The 19,820-nt window shown below is 37.6% G+C and overlaps 4 protein-coding genes across 4 annotated transcripts; 3 read left to right on the top strand and 1 right to left on the bottom strand.

The window, feature by feature from the left end:
• The first annotated feature begins 1,847 nt into the window (after positions 1 to 1,847).
• Positions 1,848 to 4,245, top strand: LOC145955332 (homeobox-leucine zipper protein HDG11-like). Its single transcript, XM_083069996.1, has 7 exons — positions 1,848 to 1,979; positions 2,085 to 2,276; positions 2,384 to 2,495; positions 2,747 to 2,860; positions 3,002 to 3,375; positions 3,489 to 3,590; positions 3,678 to 4,245. The coding sequence occupies exons 2-7, from the start codon at positions 2,157 to 2,159 to the stop codon at positions 3,891 to 3,893; spliced, it is 1,038 nt and encodes a 345-aa protein (XP_082926122.1). The 5' UTR covers positions 1,848 to 1,979; positions 2,085 to 2,156; the 3' UTR covers positions 3,894 to 4,245.
• Positions 4,246 to 7,290: 3,045 nt separating this feature from the next.
• On the bottom strand, positions 7,291 to 9,632 carry LOC145954511 (transcription factor bHLH10-like). The gene is made up of 3 exons (XM_083068892.1): positions 9,427 to 9,632; positions 8,209 to 9,173; positions 7,291 to 7,902 (listed from the first exon to the last, which is right to left on the bottom strand). Exons 2-3 carry the CDS (start codon positions 9,163 to 9,165, stop codon positions 7,534 to 7,536), a joined length of 1,326 nt encoding a protein of 441 aa, XP_082925018.1. The 5' UTR covers positions 9,166 to 9,173; positions 9,427 to 9,632; the 3' UTR covers positions 7,291 to 7,533.
• Positions 9,633 to 16,814: 7,182 nt separating this feature from the next.
• LOC145955172 (uncharacterized) lies at positions 16,815 to 17,774 on the top strand. Its single transcript, XM_083069880.1, has one exon. It carries the CDS (start codon positions 16,815 to 16,817, stop codon positions 17,772 to 17,774), a length of 960 nt encoding a protein of 319 aa, XP_082926006.1.
• A 328-nt stretch (positions 17,775 to 18,102) lies between these two features.
• LOC145955171 (uncharacterized) lies at positions 18,103 to 18,471 on the top strand. Its single transcript, XM_083069879.1, has one exon. The coding sequence runs from the start codon at positions 18,103 to 18,105 to the stop codon at positions 18,469 to 18,471; it is 369 nt and encodes a 122-aa protein (XP_082926005.1).
• The last annotated feature ends 1,349 nt before the right edge of the window (positions 18,472 to 19,820 follow it).

Here is a 19,820-nt window from a genome sequence, read left to right as displayed (position 1 = left end):
CTTATATCAGAAAATAAATAAAAGTGGGATTTATAGTCAAAGTTAACCGACATGAAATGAATTTAAAGTTAAATTTCAATTACTTTATCATTTAACTTTCCCTTCTTCACGTCAAAAAGGAGAAACTTTCGCTTCTTGAATGCTAAGACAACCAAGCAAGATTCAGTGCACCCATTTGAAAATTTGGATCTATATTAATTTGTAGATTTTATTCTTTGTTTGATCTTTGTATATATTCACTCCTCTATATGCAATTTCCTTTCTTGAAACACTCTTCTCATTTCTCAAATATGGTATTCCTCCATAGCCAATTGTTTCACTTTCCATAATTCTACCTTCTCAATGAGTTGGTCGGTCGGTGAGAAAAACTTAATAGATAAACAATTACACATCTCATAAAATAATTAATCCTTTGGCCAAGGTTCATTCTCATTTTGGGTTTATTATCTTTTCTTGAATTGACCCTTGTGGAGACGTATTGGTGCGTGCCAACTTCCTCTAAGCCTAGGTAGGTGAATTTGCATATATACAAACAGTTCACTCATATTCACATGAGAGACACACCAGAATAAATATAATTAAACATTTTAGTGTTGATTTGCAGGTATATTTCTTCATTACTATTTGAAAAAATGCGTCCATCTATCTCAAGTGGATTAACTCTTGGTCAATAATGTGTTAATAATTATCATCATCGTCACAATTCTGATAAGATAACTAGACTTGAAGAGTAAGATCATTAATCATATTTTTGATAAAAGTTTTTTTATTTTATTTTATTTATTTAAGTAGTATTATTATTATTGTCATTATTAATTTTTTTTATCTCTTAATTTCAATTGAGTCCTTTTTAAGGATGAAGAAAAAAGATATTATTTATCTAAACTTAAATATAAGTTAAAAATAAAAAAAATCTATGTATGATAGTTTAAATAGATAATTAATTTTATCCTATTTAATTATACTATTTCTTCAAAAAAATTTCATTTAATTTATATTCTATTTTAATGATCCTTTTTTATTCTTAATACAAATTCCTTTAAAAGGTAATTTAGGAAAAAGGCCCTGCTAAGGAGACATGAAATATATATATATATACATATACATATATATATATATATATATATATATATATATATATTATTAAAATTACAATGGGATTACATTTAAAATTAAGAATAGTGCATTGTTATACATTCTAACAAAAAAAAATTAAAAATTTTATTTTTTAACCACTATTTTTAAAACATGTATGAACACATAAAGTGTATCGTCAATGATAGTTGATAACATAATAGTTTTCATAATCTCTCTCCGCATAAGGTAAGAAAGAAAGAAATATGAATGCAATAAATCAATGTCTTTCTGTTCTCACTGTCCAACTTTGTTTTCATTCCTCTTTTTCTTCTTCTGCTTATAATTTGATTCTATTTATTGACCATTTTGTACTTTTTGGTGAGCTATAACTATGACTAACTTTGTCAATTTATTGGCTTTGTGAGCTCAAAGAAGTTTCTTTGTGAATTATCATACCTTTTTATATTTGTAGATGTGCTATATGCAAGCCTAGACATAATATGACATACAATATAAATAAGATATGATATCCTTTCTTATATTTATTGATGTCTATATAAGCAAATCCATTTACGTGTTTTTTACTATCTTGTTAATTATGTATTTAAATGATCATTTTGGTGGTAGCTATGCCTACTCCATATCTATCCATAGCTAGTGTCTATCATTTGTTTCTTTGTTCCACATAAATGTTGATATATATAATTTATTTTTGGTAATTGATGTTTAATTCTCTCAATATTATTGACTATAACTTATTGATATTTTAACTTTTTAAACACAGAATATTCAATGAATGTGCACATCCGGACGAAAGTAGACGTCGCCAAATTAGTGAAGAGCTCGGGCTTGATGCTAAACAAGTAAAATTTTGGTTTCAAAATAAGAAGACACAATTGAAGGTAACATGTTTTTCACGATACTTTATTTTTAAGGGAAATTATCTTACATGCTTTGCTAAATAGTAAATCTGACCACTATATACATTATTTTCGTGTAATTTTCAGACTTTAAATGAGCGATTAGACAACCATGTTCTTCGACTTGACAATGCAAGGTTGCAATCAGAAAACCACAGAATGAGTGAGACTTTGAAGAATTTACTTTGCGTACCTTGTGGGGGTCAAGTCATGGGAGTAGAAGAGCGTGAACTTTCTTTGCAAATCTTAAGAGCCCAAAATTTTCTATTAAATACAGAGGCTAGTAAACTATCTTATTTAATTGATTCTCTTATGATGTGAATATCACACACACATGAACGATTAATTAATCTTTAGTTGACATTCATTCATGAATTGTTTTTCAGTATGAGAAAAGAACCACACTTCTGGTAAACAATGGGATAAATCCAAGGTTGCTTCCTCCCTTTCCTTCTTCACATGATACCTCACAAGGAAGTTTGCAAAACCAAATGCCTGGTATTTCTGTTCAAAATCAGTTCATTCCTAGACAAGATCATCATATTCATGCTCAAAATCAGCTCGTTCCTCCTCATGACCATCATATTCATGCTTGTGATCAACATAATCCTACTCCTAATCAACTCATTCCTAGTCAGAGTTTGCTCATCCATACTCATGATCAACATATTCCTATTACTAATCAGCTTATTCTTTGTCAACATATTCCTATTCTTACTCATGCCCTTAAGATATTTGTGCTCTTGCAGGTGCATCTCATCAGTATACTCCTATTGCTACTACTCCGGCCATTGATCAAAATATTCCAGCTCATCATCCAGATATTCATCATTTGACTTCTTCTTCTGATTATAATATTCCAGGTTTGAGTACTACTCTTGCTCAGAATATTCCCACACTGATTTCTACTTGTAAACAAAATAATAACATTCCTGTTGTTGAGCAAGAAATTCAAGAGCCTAATCATGGTATAATTAATATTCTTTCTCTTACCTTGGATCAAGATATGCCACCTTTGGGTCGAGATATTCCTGCCATAAATCAGTATAATATGCCCCATCTTGATTTGGATGCAATTGTTGAAATTCGGAACAACGATATGTTGATGAGGCAAAGTACAAATATGGAAGATGCACTTATGTTGCAGATTGCAAATAATGCAATGGAAGAATTAATGAAGCTTCTGAGCATGAATGAGCCCTTTTGGTTCAGATCTCTACATGACGGAAAATTCATTCTTCAGCATGAGAGTTACCAAAAGACATTTCCTTGGAGTGATTGCTTGAGAACAGGACCTCATTCACGTATAGAGTCATCAAAAGATTTACGAGTAGTGAGCATGAGTGGGACACAACTGGTTGAAATGTTTTTAAATTCGGTTAGCCCTTCTAATTAACTTTTCTTATTCTGCCAAAAATTTCATTCGTTATCTAAGTTTTTGAAATATATACTCATAAAGTGTATGATATATATACACTCTAATCTTTGTAGGACAAATGGGTTGATCTATTCCCAACAATTGTTAAAAAAGCCCAAACAATCCAAGTATTCGAAAGCGGGTTGTTAGGAAATCGAAATGGAGCTTTGCAGTTGGTATGTTTTCTTAAACCTTGAATTGTCTTTATTTTTGCTAAAATCTCTTTGGATTGTGTGATAAGTGAAGACTCTATCTGTGTACAGATGAATGCAGAAATGCACATTCTTTCACATTTGGTTCCAACTCGGGAATTCCTCTTCCTTCGTTATTGTAAACAAATTGAAGCAGGTGTATGGGTGATAGGGGATGTGTCACTTGATTCCTCAAAATATAAAACCAGTGTTTCTCAAGCTTGGAGGCTTCCCTCTGGATGCCTCATTCAAGAAATGACTCAGGGATTGTGTCGGGTAAGTCACTAAATTACATTAACTTTGATTTTTACATTTTTCTTTTCTCGTTTATCCTTTTAACATCCATTTTTCTTTATTTTTCCCAATCAAATATTTGATCTCCATAAGTAGCTATCATGTGGGGATGGGATTCATCTATGGTTGTCCTTAGATGCTAAGTATTACTTATTAATGTTCCCATTTTCTCTTTTCCTTATATCCATTTCACGTGTTATGATGATGGACCAAGTGTGAGGGAATGATATTTTGAATTACATTTATGAAATAGAATAACTAGACAAAGACATATGTTTACTTATATATGCTCAAAATGGATAAGTAAATGTCATATTTATATATTTTATTGATGTTCATAAATGACTTATTTGAAATGGGAAATCTCTGGGTGAATCGCGCCGGGTGCGGGGAGAACCACGCCAGGCGCAATAGACCTCTGTAGGTCTCTGGTTGAGAATTGTGCCGGGCGAGTTTTTAATGCGCCGGGCGCGCATTTGATTTTCAGAATTTGACTTCATAGTCTTCATGAAAGTTGTAGCCTTGGATGTTAGCTTTCTAATTGCGCTGGAATCACCCAAAAAGGAGTTTTAGAACTCTAGATATGGCTGTTTTAGTGAAGAGGGGTCGAGCTGCTAGCTTTGCTTATAGCTGTTGCGGTTTTTATAATTTTTAACAAAGTAGATGAAGGAATTAAGACTTGGTGTCTTCACGAGAGTTGTAGGAAATCTTCTAATCTTTCATATGAGATAAGGATGAGCATGGTGGGAGTAGTATAACTCCTAATGCGCTATTTTCTATGAAGGTTGCCATTTTACATTTAGTGATTTGGTTAAGTTGAAAGTTGTTTTAGGTGCTTAGGTTGATTGGTGTTGTGTGGGTGGGTGATTTGGCATGATAAGATGAGTTGTAAATAAGATGGTTGGGTTGTATTATGTGTTGATCATGTTGTTTTAAGCTGTTAATGATGAATGTTGTTGAGCTGAGTGTTAATATTGATGTGTTGCGCTGAGCGCGGCCCTTGTCGCGCCGGGCGTGAGACTCCTTGGGAGTCTTTGCCTCGAGGGCGCTGGGCGCAATTAGGTATTGCGTCGGGCGGGAGAGAGCTTTGGACTCTCTGGCTAAGTCTCGCCGGGCGCAGGCACGCTTGCGCCGGGCGCGCTGGCCCCTGGAGCCCTCTGGTTGTGCCATGCCAGGCGCGACCATGAATGCGCCGGACGCGTATGAGGATGTGAAATTATATGCTGAATTTGCTAATAATATTGTTTTATGCTGAACTAAGCTAAAATTGAGGAATATGATGTGATGACTAGCTGAAATTGCTGTAAGATGCTTAGAGGTGCTGTAAGACGATAGGCTGTGCTATTAAGCTGAGCTGTGCTGAATGTTGTTTGTGCTGATTAATGCTGCAAATGTCGTGTGATGAAAAGTTGTGTTGTGCGGTATGTTGTTAATGATGTAACGTTGAGATGTGCTGTGTGATGCTAATGCTGAACTTTATTACTTGAGTCGAGCTGAATTATATGCTGATAGTTGTTGAATTATGCTGTAATTGCTGAACTGAGATGTAATTGATAAATATGTTGTGCTGACTAGATGTAAATGCTGAAAAATGATGTTAAGCTGTAATAGGTGTATATCGCTGTGTTGAGTTGGGTTGTTATTGATGATTTTAAATGCTGATTAATAATATGGCTGTGCTCTAGAATGATGAGCTGAGTTGTGAGTAGTAAGCTGTGTTGAATACTACTTAGCTGTGTTGTATGCTGATTTTGCTGTGCTGTGCTATGAGCTATTTTGCTGTGCTGTTTATTGTTGAGCTGTATGCTGTGTTTGGCCACTATTGTGGTACTGTTATAGCCGCTATGTCGGTGCTGTTATAGCCACTATTGTGGTGCTGTTATAGCCGATATATCAGTGCTGTTATAGCCGCTAAGTCGGTGCTATGCTCTGTGCTGATATGAGCTGTTGTAGGCTATAAGGCTGAGCTGTTGTAGATCTCCGAGCTGATATGCGTGACGATGCATTGTGTGTTTACTGCTATTTATCGATGTGTACTGTTGTTCACTGTTGTTATTGCTGAATGATGTGAGATGTGTGTTGTTATATATATATAGCTGATGTTGTTAAGCTAATTGATGTACTGATAGCTGTAGCTGTTTACTATTCTTAAATTTATATATATGTATATTGTTTCTTTTCACTAGCTTACCCTTTTGTTGTTTCCATGTGGTTTGGAATGCGATGATCATACTATGTTTGAGAGCAGAGTAGGGATATGTTGGTGGCTTGTGGCAGGTCTGCAGCTGGCAGATAGAGCTTAATTCTTGTGGATGTTTTGGTGTTTTAGCTACTAGTTGTAGTAGCGATTGATGTATTTTGTACATTTTGAATCTAGTCAGACTTGGACCATGTATATATGTATATTCTAGACACTATATATATACACTTGTTCCTTTCTGTCCAGTTTTCAGGTGTACTATGTAGTGTGTAGTGACCAGCCGGGTCGTTACATATAAGTTAAATTACTTATCTAAGCTACTCTTAATATTGTAATCAGGAAGACTACTAGTAATGCCCATTTTGATATTTTCATATTTTTTTATTGGTTAAAATAGATTGAAAATTGCAAAATTATGAGTGAAATTCCTTAAATAAGAATTGAAACTTATAAAATTATAATTTTTAATAAATTTTACTTAATATAAATGAGTATAATCAAGAGAGTGTATTAGTAATTGTATTAATAGCATTTATCTTACAATAAATTATTTCAATTTCAATACATAAATTCATTTTTTACCTTTTGATTTTATTCTTTTACTTATTTTTTTTTATAATATCTTTACTATGCACATTTTGAAATTATAAGGAACACTTAATTTGAACTAATTTTTTATTTTTATTTTTCTATTATTATGAAATTAACCTATTACACAAATACACGTGCGCGCATATATATATATATATATATATATATATATATATATATATAATTTCTATTATATATAATTTTATTATATATGTTATACTTATTTATAAAATCATTTGATTTTGTATATTTATATGGTTGGAATTTCATTTTAGATAAAATGTTTACATTTTAATGTGGTAGAGATTTGTTTCCTTGATGCAACATATAACATTAAAATGTAATCTATAAAACCAACTAAAAAATACGTATCATGTAAATAATTATTTTAATTAATATATATATATATATATATATATATAATTTAGTTGTTACTATTATAATAATTTTATATAAAAAGTAATTTTATTTATTTATTTTTTTACTTGTTGCAGCAATGCTGATTTCATGTCATTGACAAATCTCTCGTGGAAATGGAAAACAGTGAGAATTATAACTATAATTAAGTAGTTACATGCCAAAATTAGGAAAAGCCGAGCATGACCCAACCACTCAATGGTCATTTGTGAAAATAACATAATGCATTCATTTCTTCATCGGGCATAATGCCTGTTGCTAAACTAAAATACAAAGTTAAAATATATGAGAAAAAAAAAAAGCCTTTTGTGTATAACACTAGCAAAATAACTTTGTTGTGTTACTCCGACTCCAAATTAAAGTTTAACAATATCCTTGTATCAGAATTGAAGAAACTTTATCATGAATAAGTCTAAAATTGTTGAACTAATAAATTTTCCTATCTTTTTGTGTCCATGAACTTATTAATATCATTATTATAATCATTACTAAACAAGTTAAGCATGTAATGACTGATCTTGACACTATACTTTCCTTCTCTAATAGCTGTTTGTATGTGGAACTGCCGCTGCATTGAGTGTCCAAAACATCAATCACCCTATTGGCTATGGCCCCGTCTGGATCACTAAAAGGCGTTATGTTACAGCTCTCAGCAGCATCTTCTTCTGTTTTTGGCCACTTGTACCTCTCCTTCCCATATCTTTTCTTCTCCACCAATAGTTTGAGCTCATTGACTGTTCTAATCAGTTCTCTTATATAGTCAATGGCATCTCCCACGACAGATGCTCTATCAACCTGTGTTAGATCCATAGAAAAGAAAATGTATTCCTCAAAAAAATAAAAAGTCTCTTTTTGGTCCTTGTTTTCATAAATGAGACAAAAAAGATATAATTTGTTGTGAAGGACAAAATCATTTCATAAATGAGAGATCAAAAGATGATTTATTCTATGAACAAAACTTAGGTACACTACCATAAGTATAGTTGATGTTGTTCTCCAAATTGGAGTTTAAGATCAACACCAATTGCACAAATGGTATTGTATCTGACTTTTGAATTCTTTAGGGGGCTAAAAATAAACATTGTAGAAAGTTCATAATACCTTGGTGGGGTTTGGGATGAGACTCCTCAAGATTTTGTATTTTTCATTGAGTTGCTCTCTTCTTTGTTTCTCAGTTGCAAAATGTTTGGTAGCTTTGCCACCCCATCCTTTGGCCACAGAAGGTGTGACCCTGTTGAATTCGAGCACTCCCATGTCATCTGGCTCCATCTCATCCCCTCCACCAAAGAGTGAACCATTCCTGGAGTTGGTTGGCAAGCTGTAGCCACGGGGGAGAGACTGAAACAGCTCTCTGAGGACAGGAGGCTGTGGAGGCAGGTTGAGATGGAATAGAGGATCATACAAAACTGAGGATGCACATGCACTTGTGTTGTCTGATCCTATTGGAAACTCTCCAAGAAAGGCCATTGGATTTTGAAAATTTGGAGTTGGGTTTGTGAGCAAAGATGAGGTTGAGCATCTTGGTAAGTGGAGAAGGTTTAGGAGATCTGGTGAAGGGTAAGGAGGGTCTAGTATGGAAGAGGGGTTGTAGCTTTGACTTTGTTGAAATTGTTGTTCATTTGGTTGTTGTTGTTGTGTGTGATTAGCATATGCCATGTCTTGTGATTCCTGGTCCCAAGTGGGGTGCTGATAGGAAAGGGCATCAATCACCTCTTGCACCAAATGGTTATCCATGTTGTTGTTGTTGTTAAAGGTGTTCCCCATGTTCAAACCTAGATGTTGTGGATGTAAGATGTCAATAGATGAGGCAGTGACTCCATTTGCATAGGTGGAGACATCTTCTGGATTGTGATGGTTGTAGGAGAGCTCATCCACCGAAAGCTTGAGATTCTCTTCCAGGCTATTGCTGTTTGTGGTGTTGCCTACCACAACCATAGGTGATGGAGGTAGAGGGTTTTGAAGAAAGTTATCCTTCAGAGAGGTAACACTTTCTCCCATTGTGTTGGGATCAAAGCAACCACTTTGTTCATGCATTCTTTGCCTGTCTCCTGTACTCATTGCTCTTTCTGCAGAAGTAGTTGACACAAATCAACAGAATCACAAATTTAAAATAAAAGAAAAAGAACATACCATGTGAGTGAATACAAAAAATATCACCTAAGAAGGGGAAAAGAAAAAACAAAGTAAAAAGACACAACAGTTAGACACCAGAATTTGAACATTCACTGAAAAATATGTTTGAGATTTGATCATTTGAATCTTGCTTTAAATTGAAAATTTGAGGCCCTTAAATGAAGAAAGTAATTACTTGTAAATTACCTATACTAGAAGGTAAGAAAACTAGATAATATGCAGAGTAGGAAACAGTAGTTTCATATAGACAATGTGGGACAGAGGGATTTGGAATTGTTTTCCAAAAGAGAGTTTGTTGTGAGACAAAGTAGAGAAGTAGGAAGGATAGTGGTGCTTAAAAAAGGCAAATATCTCATAGTTTAATCTTTTAGACATAGGATTTGGAAGAAAATGGGTCGTTCAGTTACAAGCAATTCAGTCCGATTCTGGCTTCAGGGCCCACATCCTCAGATTCATGAAAAAATTTTATAGACCATTATAGCTTCTTTTTGAATTAAGGCTACAAAAAATACTTTTGCTAATTTCAAATGTGAATTTTTTTACTGATTTAGAATTTAAAAAAAAATACAAAAATAAACTCTTCCATATTTTATTTACAAAAATAAACTCCTTTACTGTAACAGGTCAGAATTTGGTGTCAAATTCTGACCTGACTACAGTGGTCTCCTTACATTTTTTTGTTTATAATTTTTAAATTACCAGAAACCATTGAACCAAATTCTGACTTGTTATAGTAAAGTTCTATTTTTTAAATAAAGTGTGGGGATATTTTTTTTGTAATTTTTTTAAAAAAATTCTAAAACGGTTAAATTTTTTTTTCCAAATGTATGATACTGAATTTTAATAAATAAGATGAAAATTGATGTGAGTTAAAATAAATAATACTTGTTATGTTTTTTAATCAAATTATTTATAATTCGAATCTTTTTCATAAGTATGAAATAATGTTTTATTTCAATTGAAATCTTATAATATATATAGTTAGAGAAACATCTGATCAAACAACTTGATTAAAATGACTTTTAGGTAAATATTTTGATTTAATAGGCTCATTTTATTTATGGTGTTTTTTTTTTTTAAATATTTGTAGAAGAATCATACATGATAATCACTTTTGTAAATTTTCGCAATTTTTTTTATAGGGAAAATAGTTTATTACGAAGATAAATTTGTTAACCCTGACACAAACTTGAAAATAATCTTGAATATGGCAAGCATGAAATCTTTAGTTTTAAATAAGCAAAACGACATTTATTAATAAATGAAAATATTTTATTAAAAGAGGAAAAATCATTTTAATAATTTCTAAAGCATTGCTATATATCATTAATGCTCATAAAACAAGGTCTTCAAAATGTTCCATCTTCATCCCATTTTCCACTTGCTTTGATAAATATGAGTGATTAGCAAATGCATTATTATAACCCATTACACAAGTTTTACGTGATTCGATTTAGTAAGTCTATATTTACGGATGAAAATATCATTATCAAAACCAAAATTACAGAATAATATTTGTAAGCATTTTTAATCTCCTCTGCCCGTAACTCTCCACCGTTGTTTACCTTTACCAAGTCTCTTAATTTACCTTTCTGATATATTAATTAAATAACTTCTTAATTCAAGTACGTACATATCTTAAGTACTTAAGATTTTGGTTGTAAAAAAAAAAGCACTAAAGATTTTTATCATGTTAACTGTTAAGGAGTTACTTTATAATAAATTATGCATTTTATAATATTTTTTTTTTCATATTCTATAATTTCTTATATGTCATTACCCCATTACACAAGTATTAATCTCGCAATTTCATTTATCAAGATATCTGACAAAAGATGAAACAAATTTTCACATATCATGATACTAATTACAAAATTTAAATTTATAAATAAAAAATAACATTTATAATCTTCAAATTACATTCGAATTATAAATATGGATCAAATCCCAAAATACATATCGTACTGCTAAATTGAATTTAAAATATTATACGATCTAATTTACATGTTTGATTTGATGAGTTCTGGAATACTTGTTGATTGAGTTGTTTGATGACTAAATGAGGATGAATCAGTTGCATGGATGAGATTGTATGTGATGATTATGTTGCAAGTTGTTATTTGAAAGTTGAGACGAATTGTAGGTTGTGTGATTGTGTAGCTGTGTTGAAATTGCTATATGCATTATGTTGTTGTGTTGTTGAGATAATTCATGCTTGAGAATGCTTTAGGCATTTATGTATGATGTTATTGAGTTGTGATAACCAACCTATGACTAGAGGAGAGTTTTTTCAAAGTTGTATATCCCATTGTGTGATATTATGTTGTAGTGTTCTAATAGCCCAATTGGTTAAAAAACTCTTATTGGGAAGTTAACCCTTAAAGTGTATATAGTTGTGTTGAGTCTTCTCTATGACTTTGTTGGTATCGTGTGTGAATAAGGTCAAGACATATGTACAAAGCAATCAAAGTATAGGGTTCAGATTGAGTTATACTAACTACAAGTGACTAACTAAGTAAAGTACGAAGTCAGAAACTTAGTTCTTAATCAAGTATTAAAAGGGTGTAGTATTTAAATGGTAGTCGGTGGACTAATCTCATAAGAGGCTTAATTAAGTTTGTCAATGTCATGGTAGACTTATATCTAGTTGTTCTACCCATATAATAGAACTAGACTCTTTATTTAAGTGGTAACATTCAAGAAACTATGCTCTAAAATCATACCTTGTCTTGTCTCCTATTTCAACTCTTATAATATCTATCAGATGCCTAAAGTAATTACATAATGTTTAATACGTTTGGGGCATGGAAAGGAAATGGAAATTCAAACGTGACTGATGTTTCTTTTATATAATTTATTATAATAAGGAGAGATAAGAAGAAAAAAAAATGATACTATTCTTCAAAGTGATATATCTACATATATATGTCCCAACAATTTTCTTTTTATTTGTCGGTTGTTATTGTCTGTAACCATTTAGATATTTTTTTTCCTAACAGGAAACATAAAAATATTCAAGCAAGATAAAAGCTTGAAGATCACCTATGATCATAGTTAATTTCTTCTCCAAATCCTTAGAAGTTTAGAAGTTTTGGGCCATGTACAGTGGCAATAGTTTATACATAGAAATTATATAGTAATTATTTTTAGATAATTTGTTTAGGTAGTAAAATAAAAATATACATTCTAAAACATGAAATTCTTTTTATTCTTGTAAGGTAGTATAAAATGCTTTAAATGTTGAAATGCAAATATTATTTTTGTTTTCTTCATTGGTAACATATCTTATAAAATAAAAATAAAAATAAAAGGTGGGAATTATTTAAAAAGAAAAAGAAAAAGAGTAGGATGGTTCACACAAAAGGTGATTGCAGAAGAAAGCGTGTTAGTTTGGATTGTAAAATGTATAATTAATGGCACTTGTGGTCCCCACACAACAGCAAGAAAATCCTCTCCATGCATTTTGGTTACTTAAACTAACTTATATGAATGCTTTATCTTCTTTTCCTAATAACAATTCTATTTTTTCTGTTTTCTACTTCTTTTATGTTTCTTCCTTCAAAAATGGAAACAAGAATTTTTAGAATGATTTCACAATTTTACTTAAGCATCACTCCCTATTCAAGTCTCGATATCATAATTTTACATGTCAAAATTTTCTAAAAGATAAAATTATGTATGGCTATTGAAAATTTCACATTTTCAATCAAATTTTAACTAGATGTTTTATTTTCTCTTTTCTAACCAAAATTTGTTCTTGAAACAACTTTGCAAAAACTAATCTATAATATAATAAGTTATGTAATGTCTCTAAAATTTATTTCAAAATTTGGAAAATTTTAATTGAGTTTAGCTATCAAAATAGAAATTTACATAATCTGCCCAAAATTCGTTTGAATTGTCAAATAGATTTGGATGAACTTAATTATACAAAGATTTTTTTACTATATATTCTGTTCCAATTTTGGCTTAAATTTTCAGACAGACTTAACTATATTAAAAAAATGATTTTTATAAATATCTTTCATAATCAACTAAATCTCATTAATATTTAAGTTTAGATAATTAATATTTGTTGTTCTCTGACATCACTATTATACAGTATGGTGCCCAATAAGATCGAACCCCGAGTTCATACCCGAGTACCCGAGCCTGAAACTGAGCGTTCCAATCATACGCGCCCGTGATCGAATCCTCCGACCACCCGAGTACATCGACTGCTCACGAACAAGACGGGTCGGTATACTCGACTTCGACGCGAATTTACACCAGGATGATTACGGAGAGATTAACTTACGTAAAGCGCTGATTTAGTCCCCTAATTCCCCGGGACCCAGTCCCTAATTACGGCCCAATAAGAAAAACTATAAATAGATCCCCTTCGAGGTACGTATCCAACTTTCACCTACTGCATTTATTACGCCGAGCCCTTACTTGAGCGTCGGAGTGTCTTTGCAAGCACCCCCCACCTCGCTTCGAACTATCTAGATTGGATGAGAAGACCAAGACTGAAGACCCGACCCGCCTCAGCTAGGATAATTTGAGTGTGTATCCTAATACAGGAACATTTGGCGCCCACCCTGGGGCCGAAGAGACATTTTAGCCCCTTTCCAACTCTACCAACTGAGACCGAGACATGGCAGTTACCCGCAAAGGACAATCAATAACGACTCAACCGATGCCTAACGCTAACGCCGAAGACAATCCCTTTATGACCAACCAAGAACGCTACCCGTACGGAATGCCTCAGAACCAACAAGAACCCGTGATACAACAAGTCCAGCCGAACACAAACCGAGTTCAACTCGATCTACAGGATGACCTGCGTGCGTTGCGCGAGGAAATGGAGACCATCCGAAGGCAAAGAGAAGCCGACGCACGAGAGCTAGCCGAGTTACGTCGGCAACATGCCGAGCTGCGGAATCTGAACCAAACTTACATGCCGTCTACTCCCACAGTCGCGGAAGAGTCCGCCTATCACGCCCCAACCGACCAGGTCACTCGAACTCCGGTCACCTCTTTGATAGCTAACAAGGCCGACACCACCGTTCATTCCCTAAGACACCCTTTCTCACGGAGGATAATGGAAGCGACTCATTTGGATCATTGGAAGAATCTCCCAATTCAGAAGTATGATGGGACCACCGACCCCAATGAACACCTGAACGTTTTCCTGACACAAGCGACCCTCTCCACTCAAGACGACTCGGCTCTGTGCCGAATATTCCCCACATTGCTGAAGGGTAGGGCCCTGAGTTGGTTCACGAGATTGCCGAGTTCTTCCATCGACTCGTTTGCCGAGTTGTCATCCCAATTCACTTTGCAATTCGCGACGAGCAAGCCGTACAGGACGACCTCGTTAGCTTTAGCGGGGGTTCGTCAGGAGAAGAAGGAAAGTTTAAGATGCTTCATGGACCGGTTCAACAAGATTGCCATGGAGATAGGCGACCTTAACTCGGCCGTTGCCCTGGACCGGTTGAGCACCGCCTTCAAACCCGGGCCGTTCGTAAATAGCTTGTGTAAGAAACCACCACTTGATATGAATGATCTTCATCGCCGAGCCGAGAAGTATATGCAAATGGAGGAGCTTGCAGAAACTCGAAACCAAGCTAGAGCCAAGGAGGGCCATAGCAGGAAGGAATCAGGCCGAGAGCCGATCAAAAAGACCAATACCGAACCTCCGAACGCCCGCCCCCCAAGAGGACCACGATACACGAATTACACTCCCTTCAACACGAGTAGGACTAAGGTACTGGAACACTTTCGTACAACTAGGGATCCCCGAGGAGAGCTTAGAGTCATACCACGAACCTCTGGTCGGCTTCTCAGGCGAAAGAGTGATGAAGAGGGGATGCATTGACCTATACACCCGCTTCGGGTTCGATCAAAAGTCTTTCCAAGAGATTAAGATTCGATACATCGTGGTACATGCAAACACGTCATACAACATTCTTTTAGGCCGACCGTCGATCAATGCGCTAGGGGCCATTGTTTCGACACCTCACTTGTGCATGAAATTTTCGACGAGGGATGGGCAGGTGATCATCGTGCATGCTGACCAGAAAACAACAAGGGAATGCTACCTCTCTAGCTTAAAGGTGCAACCTATTGCCGAACCATCAACGACGACAAGAGGTGTGAATGTGGTTAGACAAGGGATAACCGAGGGCATCGACCTCGATCCTTGGTTAGGAGAAGAGGAGCGGATCGAGGCCGCTGAAGACCTCGTCTCATTTCAGCTCGGTCGAGTACCTAAACAGGTCACGCACCTAGGATCCCAATTGAGTGAAATCGACGTGAACCGGGTAAAACGAGCGGTGCGAGACAATAAAGACTTGTTCGCATGGACGACGTCAGACATGCCAGGGATAGACCCTAATTTCTTGTGTCACCGACTGGCCGTGTGCTGAGATGCCCGACCGATTGCCCAAAAAAAGAGGAAGATGGGAGACAAGAAGAGAAAGGCTGCGAATGCCGAGGTGCAAAAACTGTTGCAAGCAAAGTTTATTCGAGAAGTCACCTACACCACCTGGCTAGCCAACGTGGTGTTGGTCAAAAAGTCGAACGGCAAGTGGAGAATGTGTACCGACTACACCGACCTCAATAAAGCCTGCCCGAAGGACGCCTATCCACTCCCTTGCATCGATCGGCTCGTAGACGGCGCATCTGGACACTCTATCTTCAGCTTCTTAGATGCATACTCAGGTTACAACCAAATAAAAATGCACCCGGCCGACGAGGAAAAAACAACATTTATCATTGAGAACGCCAATTTTTGTTATAAAGTAATGCTGTTTGGGTTGAAGAACGCCGGGGCAACGTATCAGAGGTTAATGGACAAGGTATTTCGGAGTCAAATCGGCCGAAACATCGAGATTTATGTGAACGACATGGTGGTGAAGTCCAACTCCATGGTTGATCACATAACCGACTTGGCCGAAATATTTGGAGAATTGCGTAAGCACAATATGAGACTCAACCCCGAGAAGTGCACCTTCGGGGTAAAGGGAGGCAAATTCCTAGGTTTCATGCTATCATCAAGAGACATAGAAGCAAACCGAGACAAATGCCAAGCCGTGATAGATATGTGAAGCCCGAGCAACCTCAAGGAATTACAGCGCCTTTCAGGAAGATTAGTTGCCTTGTCCCGATTCCTCCCGCGTCTAGGCGACAAAATTAGCCCGATGATGAAGCTCTTGCGAAAGGCCTCGGCCTTCTCGTGGAACGAATCATGCGAAGAAGCCTTCACAGCGTTGAAAGCAGCTTTGGCGACGCCACCGATCCTAACGAGACCTGATCCTTCGAGCCCACTTTTGGTATACCTGGCCATATCTGACGAGGCCATCAGCTTGGTCCTGGTGCAAGAAAAGGAAGGCACCCAAGCTCCCATCTACTTTGTCAGCCGACTCCTTCAGGATTCCGAGACCCGATATCAACTGATAGAAAAGGTTGCTCTAGGATTAGTGCACACCTCCCGACGCCTACGACACTACTTTTAGAGCCACCTAGTGGTCGTACACACCGACTGCCCGATCTCTAAGGTCTTGGGCAAACCCGAACTTGCCGAAAGAATGATGGCCTGGTTGGTAGAGCTTTCACAATTTGACATCACATACAAGCCGAGAGGGCCGATCAAATCTCAATGCCTGGTGGACTTCATAAACGAGCTACACCCACAAGGCCACTTTGAGGAGCAATGGTGGACCCTCCATGTGGACGGTTCCTCAAACTGCCAAGGGAGCGGGGCAGGAGTGATTTTGGAAGGATCGAAGGGGTTAACCCTGGAGCACTCACTACGCATTCGGTTCAAAGCTTCGAACAATCAAGCCGAGTATGAAGCCCTACTCGCCGGCCTGAGACTAGCCGAAGACATGGGAGTTTCGAGAATCAAGTGCCTAACCGACTCCAAAGTGGTGGCCGAGCAAGTAGGCGGGAACTTCCAAGTGAGAGATCACAACATGATTAAATACTACCATGCCTATCAAAAGTTAAAGGCGAATTTCCAAGAGGTACTGGTCGAGCACATACCACTCGAGGACAACATCCGAGCCGACCAGTTGGCTAGATTGGCGGCAACCAAGAAACCGGGCCAACTGAGAACTATCATTCAGCAGGAGATCAATCACCCGAGTGTGGAAGAAATGGTAGCGAATGTTGATGTTGACAACCCCGGACAAAATAGCCCACCTGACTGGCGAGATGAAATCAAGGCATTCATCAACAATGGTGTTGTACCCGCCGATCCAACCGAGGCCAAGCGGTTGAAGACTCAAGCTAGCAGATATGTCATCATTGTCGGGCAGTTGTATAAACGTGGCTTCACTACCCCGCTTCTGAAATGCCTAGACCCTACCGAAGTTGATTACGTGATGAGAGAAATACACGAGGACATTTGCGGGATGCACTCAGGTGCGAGGACAACCGCGTCAAAACTATTGCGAGCAGGTTATTATTGGCCGACCATGAACACCGATTGCGCATCTTTTGTGAAGAAATGTCGATCATGCCAGGAGCACGGCAACCTGATCCACTGACCAGCCGAACAGTTGCACTATTCCTCCGGCATGGCCGTTCGCCACTTGGGGGGCAGACATACTCGGACCTTTCCCGGTTGCCAAGGGGCAATGCAAGTTCCTCAGTGTAGCCGTGGATTTATTCACAAAATGGATTGAGGCCGAGCTGTTGGCGTCCATCTCGACCCATCAAGTCCAAAGGTTCTTTTGGAGGAATATCATCACCCGATTTGGTATCCCACACACCTTGGTGACTGACAACGGCCTCCAATTTACCAACCGAAAACTCAATGAGTTCTTGACCGGTCTGGGAGTACAACACAAGGTCACATCAGTCGAGCACCCACAAATGAACGGTCAGGCTGAGTCAGCCAATAAAGTCATACTAGCAGAACTGAAGAAACGGCTAGGAAAAGCAAAGGGAGCATGGGCTGACCAGTTGCCCGAGGTACTCTGGGCATACCGATGCACACCCCAATTGACCATGCAAGAAACACCATTCCGCCTGGTCTATGGGTCCGATGCAATGATCTCGATGGAAATAAGAGAACCATCATTCCGTCGAGCCCATTTCGATGAAGCAAGCAACGAGGCCGAACTCAGAACAAACCTAGACATGACAGAAGAAATGCGTGACCGAGCACTGATCGTGGCCGAGGCCGCCAAGCAACGCTACAAAAGAAGGTTTGACAGCAAGGTAAAGCCTAGAGAATTCTGAGAAGGAGACTTGGTTTGGAGAGCTACATGTGAGGCTAGAAAAGACCCGCGACAAGGGAAGCTCGCCCCAAATTGGGACGGACCCTTCCGAGTCCGACACAACCTGAACAACGGAGCATTCAAGCTAGAGCACTTGTCCGGAGAACCTATTCCTAGGACTTGGAATTCCACTCACCTAAAGATGTATTACAGCTGATGTACTAGTGCACTCTTTTCCTTGACCGACTTTTTTTTCCCTAAGGAGGGTTTTGGGTCGGCAAGGTTTTTAACGAGGCACTTCATTAATACAAAGACTTGAATATTAATCATCTCTCTCCCTATTTAATTGTATGCATACGTTTAGGTCGCGATCATGTTGGTTCGACCTCGGTTAACGGACACCGACGCCGAGCAATCCTTGGTCGACCACTCTGACGCACATTGATGTCAAACACTATGCATGGGCACATTTGACCGATTACTCCGAAGTGCTCACTTAGACCGAGTCCTGCGCACGAATGCCCACACCGCCGAGCAAGCCTCGGCCGACCCTTCACAGGTGTACTCGAGTCCAACAGGTTTCCCTTCCGAGTACCCTCCTCGGCTAAGGATGCACCTAGACCGAGTAGTACGCACCTCACACATATCGATGCCGAGCAACCCTCGACCAATTACTTAAACGAGTACTCGTTCCCCAAATTTCACTACGTCTACACCGAACACTCCCTAACTGGGAACTCTCATACGCTCCACGCTTCATGTATCAAATCAAATTCAAGCCGAGTCTTCTCTAACCGAGAACTCTCATGCACCCTGCACTTCGTGTATCAAATCAAATTCAAGCCGAGTCCTCTCTAACCGAGAACTCTCATGCACCCCGCACTTCGCGTATCAAATCAAAGTTCAAACCGAGCACTCTTTAACCGAGAACTCCCACACCTCCCGCCGTAAATCAAATCGCTGATATCGAAGCCGAGCAGATTAAAACTGAACACCCTCTAATGAAACAACCAAATACCACGCTTCAACCACCGATCAAATGCGACGTTGGCCCCCTCGGCCCAGTAAGAAGTCGGTTTATTTTAACTTAAACATTTATAAACATGATTAGAGCAAAAGAAATTTCATTAATTATGGCCGACCAAAATGACTACTTACAAAAAAGGCACCGACACCAAAGGCCGAGCTTACAAAAAGGCGCTGATAGCCCGGTTACAAAAAATAGTCCTAACCCTAGCCACTACCAAGTCCGATCCCTACTTAGCCGCTTGCTCCGCTAGATTCCCATCACCGACTACATCTATAACCAAGTCATCCTCCTCGGTTGACTGCACAGGAGCCCGGCTAGACGCACCTTGACGGGGGGCTTCG

Source organism: Cajanus cajan, chromosome 2 (genome assembly GCF_000230855.2).
Source record: "Cajanus cajan strain Asha chromosome 2, NIPB_CcT2T_4, whole genome shotgun sequence".
NCBI lineage: Eukaryota > Viridiplantae > Streptophyta > Magnoliopsida > Fabales > Fabaceae > Cajanus > Cajanus cajan.
This window is presented reverse-complemented; position numbering and strand designations above follow the sequence as displayed.